The following is a 17,631-nucleotide window of genomic DNA, read 5'->3' as shown; positions in this document are numbered from 1 at the left end:
GGATCACTTCCGTCCAGCATCCCGCACTGCGCAAAACGCAAAAGCAAAATAAACTTACCACTTGTTTGAAATGTAATAAAATTGTAACAGTTCAAAATAAAACAAACCAACAATTGCGAATTGAAGCATTGGCATTTTATTGATGACATGTCAAGTTTTTGACCAAGATACACCATCTCATCAGTTTGTTCTACAGTACAGAACAGCACAGGGTGCAATGTCAGTCCCCTTTCAATAGCGTGTGTGGCCACCATTGTTTTGGATACAGGCAGTGCATCGTCGGCGTATACTGCCTACCAGTCTTTGGATGGATTGCTGCTGGATTCTGTCCCACTCAGTCCTCAATGTCTGAAGCAGCTCTGCCCGTGTCCTGGCCCTGCCAACTACGCGTCTCCCAAGCTCATCCCACAGGTGCTCTATGGGATTCAGGTCAGGGGAGAGCGCAGGCCACTGCATGGTGTTGATGTTCTCGCCTTGGAGAAATGCAGTGGTAAAGCAAGCAGCATGGGGACGAGCGTTGTTATGCTGAAAGTTTCTCAGTTCTGGGTGGTCTAGCAGGAATGGCAGCAGATGAGGTCGCAGGATGTTATCCACATACCGCTGGGCGTTAAGATTCCCATCCACAACCACCAGTGGCGTCCTGTACCGGCCTGATATGGCGGCCCACACCATCACACTTGGGCCACCCCACCTGTTGGCTTGACACACGCAACAATCGGCATATCGCTCACCAGATCTTCTCCAGACACGCTCACGCCCATCAGGACTGTCCACACAGAACCTTGACTCATCGCTGAAAGCGACCTCGTTCCACTGCGCCAAGGTCCACCGCTGATGCTGCTGGCACGATCTCTGTCGGTTGCGGCGATGGGCAGCCGTCATCACGGGGCCTCTGTATGGTCTTCTGGCAGTCAGACCATAGTCATGCAGTCGTCTTCGTGCAGTATCATTGGAGATCCGTGGGTTTGCATGCCCCGGTGTTTCTGCCGCAGTGCGGGATGCTGGATGGAATCGATCCCGCAGGTGACTTCGGACCATCTGCCTGTCCTGCCTTGCAGTGGTGACTCTTGGCCTCCCTGATCGAGGTCTGTCATCTGCAGAGTTGTGGAGGGTGTCTCTGTCCACCAGGGCCGATATCGTCTAGTGTGAACAGCCAAGGCGACGTGCCACCTCACGGTAGCTCAGTCCGCCTTGCAGCATGCCCAGGGCACGCTGCCGTTGATCCCTTGACAATCGTGGCATGTTGATTTAAACGTCCATCTTGCACTGGCCTTTTTAAAGCCAATATCAAGACATCATGTGCAGCTCATTAAAATCATCCCGTACCCCTTGGCTAATCACTGACAGTCAAAACGGCTGTTCAACAGCTGTGCTATGAAGTGACCATTGAAGGTTCAAGTGACCATCCGTGACCGTTTTGTCTGACAGTGATGACACTATTGTCCACAAATAAGTTCACACATTTACTACACGCAGTTATTGTTGATATTTAAAGGTTTCAAAGGTGGTAAGTTTCTTTTGCGTTTCAGTATAGTTTCCTGGCTCTCCTGAGGGTGGACACACACTTGTTTCGGGCTTTGTGAAAGGAAATGAGATTTCCTTCCGTTGGATTTGCTTTCCAGGAGACAAAAGGAAGTTGTTTCTGGGCAATAGCCTCACCACAAGATTCCGTGTACCATGGACGGGAGGAAGGTTATGACAACTGAAGACGAGATGGGATAAATCTGTGCATGAGAGAGAGCAGTTTACTTTGGAAGAATTCCCAGGATGAGTTGAAGTCAGAGGCGGTAGAGATGGGAGACCAGTCCAGATGATTGATGGCTGCTTGAAGACCATGCCAGTTGGCCTGAGTGAAATGCCAGACTCGTCGACGCTGAGGAGGCTCTCTGAGAATGGTCAGAGAGATGTCCACTTTAACAAGCACATGATCAGATGAGCCGATTGGAGCAGAAGAGGAGCAGCAGACATTTTCAGGGAAGTTAGTCATAACCAAGTCCAGAAGAGGCTTTATCGCCAAGAGTCGCCATTGCCGACTTTAGTTTATCATCGCGTTTTCTTGTCATCGGCATTCGTTTTAATAAATCCTTTCGTATTTTTCTGTACATTCGTAAATCCGTTTTCGTGTGGGTTATTTCTTTGCAGGCTTTGGGACTACCGGCGATCGCGACAGGCAAGCTTCAGCTTCCTCTTCCCCATTCTTCCCCCACATATATAAAATCTGCATTTGGGCATCGCCTTCAGAGTAAAAGCTTGCGTTTGGCCTTCCGTGACTCTCCCGGTGTTAACTGAGAGCAGTCACACGACAATATGAAGAAATTTTCCCATATAGTTGCTGTCAGCTGCAATGCACTTCAATGATCACGTCAATCCAAGTCTTGTTTTCCAGCGTCACTGCGGTTGCAGGCCGACCACTTTGAAGCTTTTTGTCGATATCGGTGTAAGGTGTTCCCCACTCTTGAAACGCTTTGCCCAATGCCTAACGGTTCTCACATCAATGGTAGAGTCGCCGTACACATTGTTTAAATGCCTATGAATGAATATCCACTGGAGGAACCTCTTCCACATCAAGAAATTCAACAATGTTTCTGCAGGGCAGCCATTTTAAAATTCTGAATGATTTTTTTGAGGTTCATATGCACAATGCACATCTAGCAGGGCAGCCATTTTGAAAGCATGTTGTGATGTTGGCACATGACTGTTCACAGTACCACTCAACTCAAAATTGGCGGCATATACAAACATTTAACTGTGATCTTGTGCAACTTTCCTACAACGCTTTGGTTACAAATTGAAAAGTAAGATGCATTACTTTTGTACCGACCCTCATATGTATGTAAACTACTCGTCACATACTTGGATTAACGTTTTTTTTTTTTAAGGTTTCCAGAAAAAAATCTTCCTGAGCTCCCCATATAAGCACATCAGACATTCAAGAAAAAAAAAAAAAAAAAGGCAAATAACTTTCAGGGTGACAAGTAACCGACAATTTTCCAGGGTACTTTGGGTACCAGCATCATCACAACAATGGCACCAATGTTCTCACTGCACTCAGCAGGGCATTTCCTTCGGATGAATTTCCTCCTCCCTGTGGCTGCCAATCTATGGCGATTGTCCATTCTATTAACCTATTAAATGCTCAACATCAAGCAACGAAGCAGCATGTACTATTTTTGAAATCTTTGGTACGACTCAGCCAGAGTTTGACCCACCAACCTTCCAGACTCGGAGTGGATGCTCTACCCATTACACCACTGAGTCTGGGCAAGAAAAACAGAAAAAGAGGCAAAAGAGACTGGACGTGGCAGTAGTTTGACGACAGTCAGTAATGGGTGCATTAGATAGCCCAGATGGCATTGTAGGAAGGGCCTCATCATGGAAGATTCATGCCCTTGCATTTCAGGTGCATCGATATAATTAATCCCATGCTTAACCCGTCATCCAACACTGATCTTTGTAGGTAACTAGTGATCAGGAAAGGGGAGTGAAAATTCCTTATCAATTTAACAAATCCGTTGTTTGCTCAAGAGCATTCACTTATGCTCTCCATATACCACCACTCTGTGTCATACCACACAAGATATATGCATTTTCCAGGTTGGTACTCCTGGAGTATAACAATGGACATATCAATGTCTAACGGTACTAAATATTCACACAAGGAAATCTCCACACTACAAAACTGTACTAAATATTTCAACAGATATTAATCTCATCTGTTACGAGTAATGAAACTGGAAGAAAACTATAATGAGAAAAATCAACGCTCCTAAAGTGGCACCGAAACAAATTATTCAATCCCCTCCATATGTTGTTAAATCCAATTGAACATCTGATCAGCTATAGCAACATTCTCATCTACAGTTGCCTGGAAATTGGCTTTTATTTAAACCAGACATTTTACAGTACTCCGTATTCAAGCACAAGGACACGTATTTTAATACAAAGTTGAGGCGCATTAAAGATCAAAGTTAACAATGTAAAAAGGCAATGTTGTAGCAGTGGGACCACAGGAAGCAAGGGAATGAACTAAAACAAAAGAGGAGGGGGTGGGGCAATAACATAGAAGTAAGTAAGTCAAGTTAGGTAGGTTTAATGAGGGATGTAAATATCACAGGTAGATATGGAGGATGACATGAGAAGGTGGTGCACCGCTTGTTTGAAGCCCCAGAAAGGAGAGAAATTGAACAGTCCTTGGGAGGCAGTGCCACAAATTGGACAAACAATAAAGTGGAGGTTGTCAGAATGCTTGCATTTCGATGGTTGAACCAGGAAGCGGGGGGGGGGGGGGGGGGGGTTTACACAAGATTGAGTCTCGTTGAAAGGTTAGATGACAGAAGACAAGGCAAAACAATTCGCAATGGGGTGCTGGAGCTACAGTTGGACACAAACATGGGAATGAGCAAAAAGGAAAAATGAAAGAAAAAAAAAAAAACTGAAGCGGAAGAAACAGTCACCCGCAAATAAGAGGACGGGTATATTTATGTGGGCTAATGGTGGTAGAAGACATTATGGGGAAGCATGGGGCATGACATGAAATGGCAGTGCACACAGTGCTTGAGGCCCTGGATGGAAGAGTGGAATTCAAAGTGCCCTGGATTGAAGCAAACAGCAAAAATGAAGGCAGTTACAAAAACGGAAAAAAGGCAGAACAAAAAAAGTGTGCAGTGCAGTGAGCTTAGATTTGGGAGTTTAACCTGGTGCATCCTGGAGTTCCTTAAGAAGGACCAGAGAACAGAGCGAGATCCAAGTAAAAAGGAGGAGAGGAGGTTAAAAAAAGAAGGCCCACCAACTTTTTACCTCTGCCACCAATGGTTGTCACTTTTTTTGTTTTCAAGGAGGTTATGTTTTCACCCATCTCTGTTACTTGTGAAATCGAAGATTCGCAAGTATATTGTTTGGCCTGGTCTGTAATTCTGTATGTCTGTCTGTCTATCACATACAGGTCACATTTTTACTCCGATATTCACGAAACCTCACCACCTGGTGGAGGTAGTGACAAGCTGGAAACCTATTGTTTTTTTTATTTTTGTAGGGCCATAGGTCAAAAAGTCATGGTCACATAAATCGTCAATTTTCAACCGATTCACTTGATATCTATGGACACTGTAGATAAAACTGAAAAACACGGGTGGAAGGTGACCCTCGTCGAGGTGACGTCTTGGTCCACCCTTGTGAGTACTTCTATTAATTACTTATTATTGGACCTTGACTACGTCTGTTAATTATGGAGTATTGGAACATACCTTTTTCACATGATGATTTTTAGACAATTTTAAACATTTTATACACTTTGAACCTTTTAAGACCCTGCATACCCTTTAAAACCATTCCACCATTTAGACCCCGAGGACCATTTATAATCCACAGACTCGATAAGACCCCCAAGACCCCTAATTTTCTCCCCTAAGTTTCTCCCACAAGACCCCTAAGAACTAAGAAAGGCCCTGCATGGCAAGGAGAAGCAAAGGCCCCGCGTGGCAAGAAGAAACAAAGGCCCCGCGAGGCAAGGAGAAACAAAGGCCCCGCGAGGCAAGGAGAAACAAAGGCCCCGCGAGGCAAGGAGAAACAAAGGCCCCGCGTGGCAAGGAGAAACAAAGGCCCCGCGTGGCAAGGAGAAACAAAGGCCCCGCGTGGCAGGGAGAAACAAAGGCCCCGCGTGGCAGGGAGAAACAAAGGCCCCGCGTGGCAGGGAGAAACAAAGGCCCCGCGTGGCAGGGAGAAACAAAGGCCCTGCGTGGCAGGGAGAAACAAAGGCCCCACATGGCGAGAAAGAAAGGGCCAGCGTGGCAAGGAGAAAGAAAGGCCCCGCGTGGCAAGGAGAAAGAAAGGCCCCGCGTGGCAAGGAGAAAGAAAGGCCCCGCGTGGCAAGGAGAAAGAAAGGCCCCGCGTGGCAAGGAGAAACAAAGGCCCCGCCTTTGTAGGCGGGGCGATGGTAGGGTTGGTAGGGTATTGTTAGGTATTGTTAGGTAGGGTATTGGTAGGGTATTGGTAGGGTAGGGTAGGGATGGTAGGGTATTGTTAGGTAGGGTGATGCTTGATGGGGGATTGTGAGGGGATGGGGGATTGTGAGGGGATGGTGGAGTGGAGGGGAAAGAGGGGGTGTGGGTTGGCAGGGAGAAAAAAAGGCCCCGCGTGGCAGGGAGAAACAAAGGCCCCGCGTGGCAGGGAGAAACAAAGGCCCCGCGTGGCAGGGAGAAACAAAGGCCCCGCGTGGCAGGGAGAAACAAAGGCCCCGCGTGGCAGGGAGAAACAAAGGCCCCGCGTGGCAGGGAGAAACAAAGGCCCCGCGTGGCAGGGAGAAACAAAGGCCCCGCGTGGCAGGGAGAAACAAAGGCCCCGCGTGGCAGGGAGAAACAAAGGCCCCGCGTGGCAGGGAGAAACAAAGGCCCCGCGTGGCAAGGAGAAAGAAAGGCCCCACATGGCGAGAAAGAAAGGGCCAGCGTGGCAAGGAGAAAGAAAGGCCCCGCGTGGCAAGGAGAAAGAAAGGCCCCGCGTGGCAAGGAGAAAGAAAGGCCCCGCGTGGCAAGGAGAAACAAAGGCCCCGCGTGGCAAGGAGAAACAAAGGCCCCGCGTGGCAAGGAGAAACAAAGGCCCCGCGTGGCAAGGAGAAACAAAGGCCCCGCGTGGCAAGGAGAAACAAAGGCCCCGCGTGGCAAGGAGAAACAAAGGCCCCGCGTGGCAAGGAGAAACAAAGGCCCCGCGTGGCAAGGAGAAACAAAGGCCCCGCGTGGCAAGGAGAAACAAAGGCCCCGCGTGGCAAGGAGAAACAAAGGCCCCGCGTGGCAAGGAGAAACAAATGCCCCGCGTGGCAAGGAGAAACAAATGCCCCGCGTGGCAAGGAGAAACAAATGCCCCGCGTGGCAAGGAAAAACAAATGCCCCGCGTGGCAAGGAGAAACAAAGGCCCCGCTTGGCAAGGAGAAACAAATGCCCCGCGTGGCAAGGAGAAAGAAAGGCCCCGCGTGGCAAGGAGAAAGAAAGGCCCCGCGTGGCAAGGAGAAAGAAAGGCCCCGCGTGGCAAGGAGAAGGAAAGGCCCAGCGTGGCAAGGAGAAAGAAAGGCCCCACGTGGCATGGATAAAAAAAGGCCCCGCGTGGCATGGATAAAAAAAGGCCCCGCGTGGCATGGAGAAAAAAAGGCCCCGCGTGGCATGGAGAAAAAAAGGCCCCGCGTGGCATGGAGAAAAAAAGGCCCCGCGTGGCATGGAGAAAAAAAGGCCCCGCGTGGCATGGAGAAAAAAAGGCCCCGCGTGGCATGGAGAAAAAAAGGCCCCGCGTGGCATGGAGAAAAAAAGGCCCCGCGTGGCATGGAGAAAAAAAGGCCCCGCGTGGCATGGAGAAAAAAAGGCCCCGCGTGGCATGGAGAAAAAAAGGCCCCGCGTGGCATGGAGAAAAAAAGGCCCCGCGTGGCATGGAGAAAAAAAGGCCCCGCGTGGCATGGAGAAAGAAAGGCCCCGCGTGGCATGGAGAAAAAAAGGCCCCGCGTGGCATGGAGAAAAAAAGGCCCCGCGTGGCATGGAGAAAAAAAGGCCCCGCGTGGCATGGAGAAAAAAAGGCCCCGCGTGGCATGGAGAAAAAAAGGCCCCGCGTGGCATGGAGAAAAAAAGGCCCCGCGTGGCAAGGATAAAAGCCCCGCGTGGCAAGGATAAAAGCCCCGTGTGGCAAGGATAAAAGCCCTGTGTGGCAAAGAGAAAACAGTGTCCAGGACGATATATAGCATGATATTTGAAGAGGTTGTAGATGGATGATGACAAAACTAGGTGGATGCTTTGGGTTGGTGACAAGAACAAGCGGATTAGATTTTGGTTCAGGTCCGAATCCAGATCCGGCCTATCAGTGGGATACAAAATGTAAACTGTTCCACCTGGCGGAGGTATGCACTCCACAGATTGTGGTTGTTGCCTGGTATGTGAGATCAACAGGCCTTGTGCTTCAGCTTCATCATGGAGGATGCACATAATATTGGTGTGTTTGATTCCACAGAATCCAGGAAAGAGATATGAAGCTGGAGCACAAGCCCATAGAGGAGAGCAGCACTGTTGATCTACAGACAAACACTTTGTAGGCTGTGAATATTTGTAATTTCTGAAGGAAAGCAAAGTCTGTGGCTGGCTTTTGGAAATGAGCTTTGCTCTATGGTCTGCTCAGGAGAGGTCATGGCTGATCATGAGACCTACAAGTTCAGGAGACTAAACCTCTTCCAATGGCCGCCTATTGAAACAGATATTTCATTGCAGACGCTTAGAATGGAGTGAGACAAATATTTTGCCATGATTAAATGACACGTTCCATTCATCAAACCGCCATCAAATACATTTCAGAATCAAAGAGACTGATGCAGCTGCCAAACTATGAGTAGGATGGAGTACCACATGGAAATGCGGAGTCATCTGCAAAAAATGAGGAAAGGGCTTTCCAAAGCAAAGAGGTCAACAATGTATATGAGAAAAACCACTAAGCTCAAAACTGCCTTGGGGCACTCCAGACTCCACACAGAAGAAGATAGCATTCCATTGGTCTCAAAGCATTTATTGCATGACAGGAGAAAGTCAGAAAGCTGGTTTGGGTATGAGACTATAAAACCAACCTTACATGCCACATAGTCCAGCAATTAAGTCCCATATAATCATTCACTTTTTGTGGAAAGCACGATTTTGGCATATATGTAGTACAATCCCGTGGGGTCATTTTGCCAACAAGATGCACCCGTGAAATGCCCCCTGGTCGTCGACATCTTGGATTCCAATATTCACACCATCGATACCTGTGTTCCTTTATATCTTCATTCCAAGGTCAGATGGGAAAGTAATTTTAAATTGCTATACCCCTATTTCCTGGGTTAATAAATTCAATGCTATCATTTCTATGTGACGTCAGAGGTGGCCATTTTTAATTCCAAGATGGGCTGCCAAAGATATGACAAGGCAAAGGCTGTGACTTAATTGTCTCCTCAGGCAAGTTCAAAATCTTTACCTTTTTAGTTCTCCATTCTGAACTAATATACAGGGTGTCCAAAAAGTCTGGAATCATCGGAAAATTTATTTTCAAAGAATATGCTCAACATGCTTCCCTCGTACGTCGGGTAGACTTTTTTGGGCTTGCGTGAAATTTAGCAGGAACACTTTCCACAATTTCCTCAGTTGTGTGAGGTCGGCCAGACCGAAGCTTGTCCGTCACAGATCCCGTTTCTTTAAATTTGCGGGCAAGCTTGCATACCACGCTTTGGGTAATTGGTCTTCTTTCCAGATGTCTTGTATTGAACTATTAAGCCACTCTTCTTTGAGACCAGCCTTCCTGGCCATAGAGAAGGATAATCTAAATTTGCTCCTCTAAACCTAAAGCCATGGGTCAATATTAATCTGAAAAAAGAAAACAAATAAATAAAAAAAGATTTCCCCTATGATCCCAGACTTTTCGGACACCATGTAGTGCTGCCATCTTGTGTCCATGTAATTAAGCAATAAGACTGAGGCATTGTACTCTTGATATTTTGTTGGTTTCAGTGAGACTTTAAATGTGCATTTGCCCATATATTCAGAGCTGATTTCACGTGGTCTACATAAGTCCTGGGGCCCTGAGACGATGGATGGTTGCAGGTCCGGAGATCTTGAGGATTATTGATCAACTTGAAGATAGCCTGCCGACGAAACAGATGCTTGGAGATGAGCATCATGAACATGTGCTAAGTGTTCAGGATTCATTTCCTAATGATGTGTGCTCCTTTGTCTCTATGATAGAGAAGATGGTGAATCCCTTTGAAGAAGACAGTGAAGTGTTGCTTCCTCTTTTTATTCAAATGATATCATGCCTACTAGTGTAATCAAAAGAGTATGTGACATAAAAAAACATGTAGAGTGGTTGGAAACTGATGTGGACAAAGCTACCTGCGGCCCAGGAGGCCTGGTACGAACTACTATGTTGCAACTGCAAATCCGTGATACTGCAAGAGTATCAGAGCAGAATTTGAGAAAAGGAGAATCTGCGCTGATGCCACTTGATGTGGACGTGGGGATGGAGGCAGGTGTGCGCCAAGCACCACAACCATTTTTACAAAGAAGACTGGTTTGAGAGTTCAGCCTCAAGGCATGCAGAATATTTTCTAGGTTGCCTGAGGATGTACATATCTATTGTGAACCTCACAGAGCGACATAAAGTTTCTTTCAATCAGGTGCTTGGTGCCTTCCATGGTGCCTTCCATGTTGAGAAAACAAGCTGCTTGACTGCATCAATCCGACCACAGGATTTAATGTACCAATGCCAAGAGGGTGTATAGGAGAGCCACAAATGGGATGGTATAAACCGTGCACTAAAGAGAGCTTAGTGGAATCATTCCCAAGAAAAATCAATATTAGGTGCTGGAGAGATAGCAGCCAATTCCCTTTATGAGAGGGCAGATTGGAGTCCCTGCCAGTTGGCCTGTGCAAACAGCCATATTATGCAGAGCTGAGTTTGCTTTCTCACAACAGCCAGAGAGGTTCAGGCTTGGACCAGAACATGGTCAGAGGAGCCAAGAGGAGAAGAGGAGGAACAGGAGAGGATGTCATTAATCATTACCAGGTCTAGGAGGGGAGAGGTACTAGTTGCAGAAATCTGGCTTGGAAAGTTTACAAACTTTCCACAACTGGTGGGAAGAAAAAGTGACCCAGCCACATGATTATGGTGTTTCTCATCATGCAAATTGTGAAATCTATCTAACCCTCACCCAACCCCCTGCCATCCTACCTGCCCACTTTCCCACCCATCCATCTTCGAGATGACAAAGCAGTTTGTACACCCTAATGTACACCATTTCAACCTTCATAATCTACTCGTATATTATGCAAAGGTTGGTTTTATACCTCCGTTGCTACAGCAGACCTCTTTTGCAATCCAAATCTCAAATCTTGTAAGACTAAAGTGACAGATGGGAGAAAGCAACGCACTGACAGTGGAGCAGTGGTTCATCACGTTACAACAACAGGGAAAGACCAAAGAGAAGGAAGAGAAAAGAGGGAATCTTGACTATGTACAACACCCATTAGAGACCGACGTCAGACCACTGCCACATGCAGTCTCTCTTGCCTGTTTTCTTAACAACGGCTGCTCTGAGTCTGGGAGTTTGGTGGTTCAAACCCCAGCGAGTCGTACGAAAGACTTTAAAAACGGTACATGCTGTTTCCTTGAATGACATGAAGGAAACATTGAAATTCAATAGAGAGGCCTGGGGATAATAATGAGAAAACAAGATAGTGGTTAGGGATGACCAGAGATGGTGGTGCACTGCCAACATGAAAACCTGGAGGGAAGATCGAGAACAAATGTAGGAAAGAGGTTATACAAGTGGAGGTGAGCAGCAAGCCTGGATTTTGGGAGTTTCGCAAGGAGTGGGCTGCTCAAAAAGTACGTGTCATCTTAAGGGACTCAGGGATGAAAGAGTATAGAGAGGAAGACCTGGGGAGTGAGAGAAAGAGCACCCACCCATTTTTGTGGGGTATGCCGATGATGATGCAGTAGAGAATGAAGATTGCTGCAATATGATGTTGGATGATCATCTAAGATATGTAGTTCATATAAATCATTCATAACATTCTTCTCAATAACAATCCCCATCCGTAACAATACTGCATCACACACAAAAGTTTCAAGACTAAGATTCTTTGTTCAATCAATTTCTAACTGGGAGTAAGTTAAGTATGGTCCAAAACTTTCTTATATTCACAAGAACAAAGAAAGCAACACTTAATACACCAGCACAGCATTGTACAAAAAGCAAAAGGTGACTGCTCTTATCCCTTTACCCTTGTTTTACCACTTTTGTACTCTCACCCCATGACCTTTGAAGAAAGTTCCTCCCTCTAGAAATTATTCAATACAAGATGGTTGCATACCCAGAAAATTATATAAACTAGCAGAAGTACCTGGCATTGCCGGGCGGGGGAGGGGAGGGGAGGGGGAAGAGGAGGGGAACGGGGGGGAGGGGAGGAGAGGGGGGGAGGGGAGGAGAGAAGAGGGGGGGGAAGTACCCGGCATTCCGTGTATAAACGTGAGGGAGAAGAGGGGAGGAGAGGGGGGGAGGAGGAGGGATGGGAGAGGAGAGGGGTGGGAGGGGGGAGGGGCAGGGGGGAGGGGGAGGGGAAGGGGGGAGGGGAAGGGGAAGGGGGAGGGGGGGAGGGGGAGGGGAAGGGGGAAGGGGAGGGAGGGGAGGGGTGGGAGGGGGGGAGGGGGGAGGGTGGGGAGGGGGGGCGAGGGGGAGGGGGTGGGAGGGGGAGGAGGAGGGGGGAGGGGGCGAGGGGGAGGGGGGAGGGCATCCCTTTACCCTTGTTTTACCACTTTTGTACTCTCACCCCATGACCTTTGAAGAAAGTTGCTCCCTCTAGAAATTATTCAATCCTGACAATCCTGACAATCTCACACTCTGACAATGTCTCTCCGAAAGGACCGACTGGACAACCCTCCCATCTACTTTCTCAACAATCCTCTCCAAGAAGTTCTGTCGCTCAAGCTTTTGGGTCTCGCTATCTGCCATGATCTTTCTTGGGAAAACCACATTTCCAAGCTGGCCTCCAAAGCCAGTCGCCGACTGGGCATCCTCCGTCGTGCGAAGTCCTTCCTTGGCACACCTGAGCTCCTCACCACATACAAGGCTTTCATCCGCAGCTCAATGGAATACTGTTCCCCCCTCTGGGCTGGTGCTCCTGCCTCACACCTTGCTCGGCTTCACGCTGTTGAGGCTAAAGCTTTCAGAATCATTGGAATCTCCTGCGATGTAGTCAACTCCGAGGGCCTTTCACTCACTCACCGCAGGCAGGTTTGGTGGTCTTTCTGTCTTCTACCGACTCCTCTCTGGCCTTGCCCCCCCAGCTCTCTCTGTGCTCTGTCCCCCCAATATTTCTTCAGGTCGCACAAGATCTGCCTGCAACCCTCTTATGGTTAAACTGCCAAAGTCTAGGCTCTCTGCTCACCTTCACTCTTTCATTCCCCTTTTCTCCCACCTCTGGAACAAACTCCCCCACTCCCTTCAATCCCACTCCTCCCTCCAGGTCTTTAAAACAGCTGTTCACCACCATCTCTTATCTTCCCCCATCGAAAACCTTGATCTTTTCTACCCCCGGTAATTCACCCCAGAGTCCTTGCAGTGTTCATACGTTTTATTCCTCTCCCACCTCCCCCCCAAGTCCTCCCGATGTCCCTGCTCTCAAATGTTGTGTTTGTGTCCTTCCCCCTCTCTCCCCATCTTGTCTGCCGCTCCCCTTGTTTTTTGTGTTTTGTGTGTCGGTTTGTCTTTTTGTGTGATTAATGTTAGCTCTTTCACGAGCCTCGATCTTGTATACAAAAAAAATAAAAAATAAAAAATTCAATACAAGACGGTTGCATACCCAGAAAATTATATAAATTACTCAAGTGTAATCTGTCTGGAGGTCATATAATCCATCATGTAACATAAATACCATTATGCCGGTGTGTGCCCCAATTTAGAATAGGTACACCGTATCCCTGCGTGTCGTAGGAGGCGACTAAAGGTTTGGCATCAGGAAGGGCATCCGGCCATAAAAACATTGCCTCAAAAAGTGAACCATGATTGTCATGAGGCCCGCAAGGCTCACCCCCGCTCTAGCAGGGAAAATGGCCTTTCAAAAGGGCTGTTTTTTTGTGTGCTTTTTTTACCATCAATACCTGTCGAATTTTACTATATTCTTCATTTTCAATGAGCATTAACAATCATAAAGCATTATGAAATCCCTAAATAACAGGCAATTCCATAGAGAATGGTAGGTATGCCAGCATGAAACAGTCTGCAAAACAAATAAAACCCTTAAATCATTCATAGAGAATGAGGATTTGTGACAAAAACAATATCCGCTGGCCATTCCTGCCATATTGGCCAATTCAGGGTTCTGGGACTTCCCTTACAGCCTTGTGCGGCATACGAACGACGAAGAAAAATATTTGGTATGATAAATACCAGTGTTCAATGTGCCAAAGAGAATGAAAGATCAGTGTGCATACAATATGGACATTGCTTTTTAGGAGAGGAAAGACAATTTCCTACTGCATTTATAAAATCCAAGTCACAGTTGGAGATAATTGATGATGTGAGATATAATAAGTGGTTACAACTGGTTACTAAATCATTGCACTTCTAAGATATACTAACACACTAACCATAAGGGTGGTCACGGCGCGCGTGCGCGCGCGCACGCGCACACGCACACACACACACACGATCCATTTATGGTAGATATAAATAATCACTGCATGTAAGGTGCTACCTTGCAAACAGGTGCGATTTCCACCGAGAAGGAATGCTTGTAGTTGAAAGTATTGTTGTGGATATCATGGGATATCAGCTTTTCTGACATTTTATACCTGAGGTAAAGCAGAACAGAGAAAATAAAAATGAAAAGTTAGGAAAAGAAGGTGGCTAAGGGGGCAATGTTAGGGGAAGACTATTGGGGCAGTGAAGGACCGATGCTGGAGGAAAGCAGTCAGTTAGCAAGAAAAATAAAAATGGAGATATCAGCTGCCAGGAAACATGAAAATGGAGATTCTATCAGGTGGCAAGAAACATGAAAATGATGGATTCTATGTTGAAATGCTTCGATTATACTCTGAGTAATGGCAAGATAGATTCTCACCGGCAAGGTACATTTGCAAGCAAGAAGTCAACTAATTTCCGTGCTTGTTGTTTTGCTGCAAAATAAAAATCCAACCCATCTGCACACACAGTCGAAAAGCACCACTCAGGTCTCTGCATATTCATGACGTGTCCATTTGAGAAATTTTACTTTTCAAAACCACCATTATTTTTTTTTTTTTTTTTTTTGTATACAATATCGAGGCTCGTGAAAGAGCTAACATTAAAACAACAAAACATGCATTTTAAGGCCATTTTCCCTGCTAGAGCGGGGGTTAGCCTAACATTAATTAGAAAGAGCTAACATTAATCACACAAAAAGTCAAACCGACACATAAAAAACAAAAAATAAGGGGAGCGGCAGACAAGATGGGGAGAGAGGGGGAAGGACACAAACACAACATTTGAGAGCAGGGACATCGGGAGAAATGTGGGAGGGGGAGGGCTTGGGGGGAGGTGGGACAAGGACTTCCAGAAACGAAGTTGGAATTTCAAAAAAAAAAAAGTGTATCTGGGGTGAATTAGCGGGGGTAGAAAAGATCAATGTTTTGGATGGCGTCAGGAAGGCCCGCAATATTTAAACTTTTTAAAACATATTTGTTAAACAATATTTATTTAAACCGCAATATTTAAAACAATATTTAAAATTCAAACAGGAAGGCCCGTCAGGAAGGCCCGCAATATTTGCAAATATATTGCAAATATATTTAAACTTTAATGATTGTCATGAACAGAGCAATCGATGCCTTTTCAGAATTATGAATTTTTTCCCCTCGCAAGATGACCATAAATAAGCACCACAGGTTGAGGCCATCCAGGGACTCGAGGCATGTTGATCTGATCCATTTGAAGCAGGTGAATGAAGATTGCAAACAATGCTGTAGAAAGCATGGAAATGCTCAAACAGTGCTGTTTGACATTGTGTTCTTTAGGATTTTGAAGTTGATAGCATTGAACAGCAAGGAAAAGTGGCAGAGTAACAGATAAAATGGATACGTGGCAAATAAAATGCTGGTGCAAAATAATTTTAAACTGCCAGTAAAACGCAAGAGATTACTTCATACAAATTCAAGGTAATGATTCCCAAATGAATAACATGATTGCATGATAGGTGGGAAAAAATTAACGTACATGGGCATGCATTGTAGGAGTTTTCCAAACAGATTTTAAATGTCGACATTTTCCATGCATGAAAATTTTTTGGCGTTTGTAATTCGGCTGAGGCCTAGCAAAGCGATTTCAAGGCCATTTATTCCTGATATGTAAAACACCCTGCAAACCATTGCCGACAGAAAAGACTTTGCAATGCCGGAAACAATTTCCATGCAATCACAATGTTTTTTTAAATTTATTATTATCCATGGGTAGGCGCTCCTATGTTGAAAGATGCATGTCAACAGCTAAAGCGATTGCGGAGAAAATAAATTTAAAATTATTGGGCAAAACACATTTCAAAGTTGGCCTCCAAAGTCAAAGACCAGGCATCCTCAATCATACAAAGTCCTTCTTTAGCACACCTGAACTCCCATCCATCTAAAAGGCCTCTTATCCATACACAGCTTGATTGAGTACTGCTCTCCCCTCTGGGCTGGCTCCCCTGCCTCACACCTTGCTTAGCTTGATGCCATGGAAACTAAGGCCTTCACCATTATTGGAACGTCGGTGATCTCTCTGTCTTCCACCGCCTCCTTTCTGGTCTTGCACCCTCTGCCCTTTCTGTGCTTTGACCCCCCACCCTATCCCCCCCCCCCCCCCCCCCCCAAGGTTTCTGCAGGGCTCACAGTCCACCATCAACCCTCTTCTGGTGAAACTACGTAAATCCAGAATCACTGATCACCTCCACGAATTTGTTCCTCTTTTCCCACCTGTGGAATCAACTTCCATATCCTCTTCAATCATATGCTTCCCTTCAGGTCTTCAATACAGCTGTTCACCACCATCCTCAATCTTAAATCCATGATCTTTCTATCCTCGTTAACCCCAACCAAATCAATCCTCCTCCAAATTCTCTAGTTTTCCCTCATTGGAGTTAACTTCTGCATCCATTTTGTCCACCCCATGGATGCATGTTTTGCATCCTGTTTTTGTCCGTTACGTCCTTATCCTTTCATTGTACTTGCCTTTCCACGAGCCGAGAATATGCATACAAAAAAAAAAAAAAAAAAAATACTGCGTTAGTGTTCTATGAACTCTCCAGTTTTTTTATGTAAAAGGATGTGGGGACAGTATGCCAAAAACTATCTATTCAAGGTAGGGATGGTCACAATAATTTATTATGTGAAACCATCCCGACATCTTTCTTTGTTTGTCCCTGTCCACATCTGCAAATATATATACACACACATACATATGCAAGCAAACACACACACATACATATGCAAGCAAACACACACACATACATATGCAAGCAAACACACACACATACATATGCAAGCAAACACACACATATGCAAGCACACACACACACATGCAAGCAAACACACACACATGCAAACACGCAAACACACACACACACACACACACACACACACACACACACACACACATACTGCATTCAGAAAGTATTCATACCCCTTCAATTTTTTCACATTTTGTTATGTTGCAGCCTTGTGCTGAAATCGTTTAAATTCATTTTTTCCCTCATCAATCCACATTCAATGCCCCATAATGACAAAGAGAAAACAGGATTTTAGAAAGTTTTGCAAATTTATTAAAAAGAAAAAAACCGAAATATCACATTGACATAAGTATCCAGACCCTTTGCTATGACACTTGAAATTTAGCTCAGGTGCCTCCCATTTCTCTTGATCATCTTTGAGATGTTTCTACACCTTGATTGGGGTCCACCTGTGGTAAATTCAATTGATTGGACATGATTTGGAAAGGCACACACCTGTCTATATAAGGTCTCACAGCTGACAATGCATATCAGAGCAAAAACCAAGCCATGAGGTCGAATGAACTGCCTGCAGAGCTCAGAGACAGGATTGTGTCGAGGCACCGATCTGGGGAAGCCGACA

At 46.0% G+C, this 17,631-nt stretch overlaps 1 protein-coding gene across 3 annotated transcripts in view; it reads right to left on the bottom strand.

Annotated features, from left to right (window-relative positions):
• Nucleotides 1–17,631, bottom strand: part of NMD3 (NMD3 ribosome export adaptor) — a 126,813-nt gene that overhangs the window by 67,741 nt on the left and 41,441 nt on the right. For all 3 annotated transcript variants that reach the window (XM_068122610.2, XM_068122601.2, XM_068122592.2), the window contains 2 exons: nucleotides 14,613–14,691; nucleotides 14,247–14,343 (listed from right to left, as the gene is read on the bottom strand). In XM_068122610.2, the coding sequence (XP_067978711.1) occupies nucleotides 14,247–14,343; nucleotides 14,613–14,691 (176 nt within the window). The remainder of the gene's footprint in view (nucleotides 1–14,246; nucleotides 14,344–14,612; nucleotides 14,692–17,631) is intronic.

The sequence above is a fragment of the Myxine glutinosa genome, chromosome 1 (assembly GCF_964187855.1).
Source record: "Myxine glutinosa chromosome 1, kmMyxGlut1.1, whole genome shotgun sequence".
Classification (NCBI taxonomy): Eukaryota; Metazoa; Chordata; class Myxini; order Myxiniformes; family Myxinidae; genus Myxine; species Myxine glutinosa.
The sequence above is the reverse complement of the archived record's forward strand: the minus strand, read 5'-3'. Positions and strand labels throughout refer to the sequence as shown.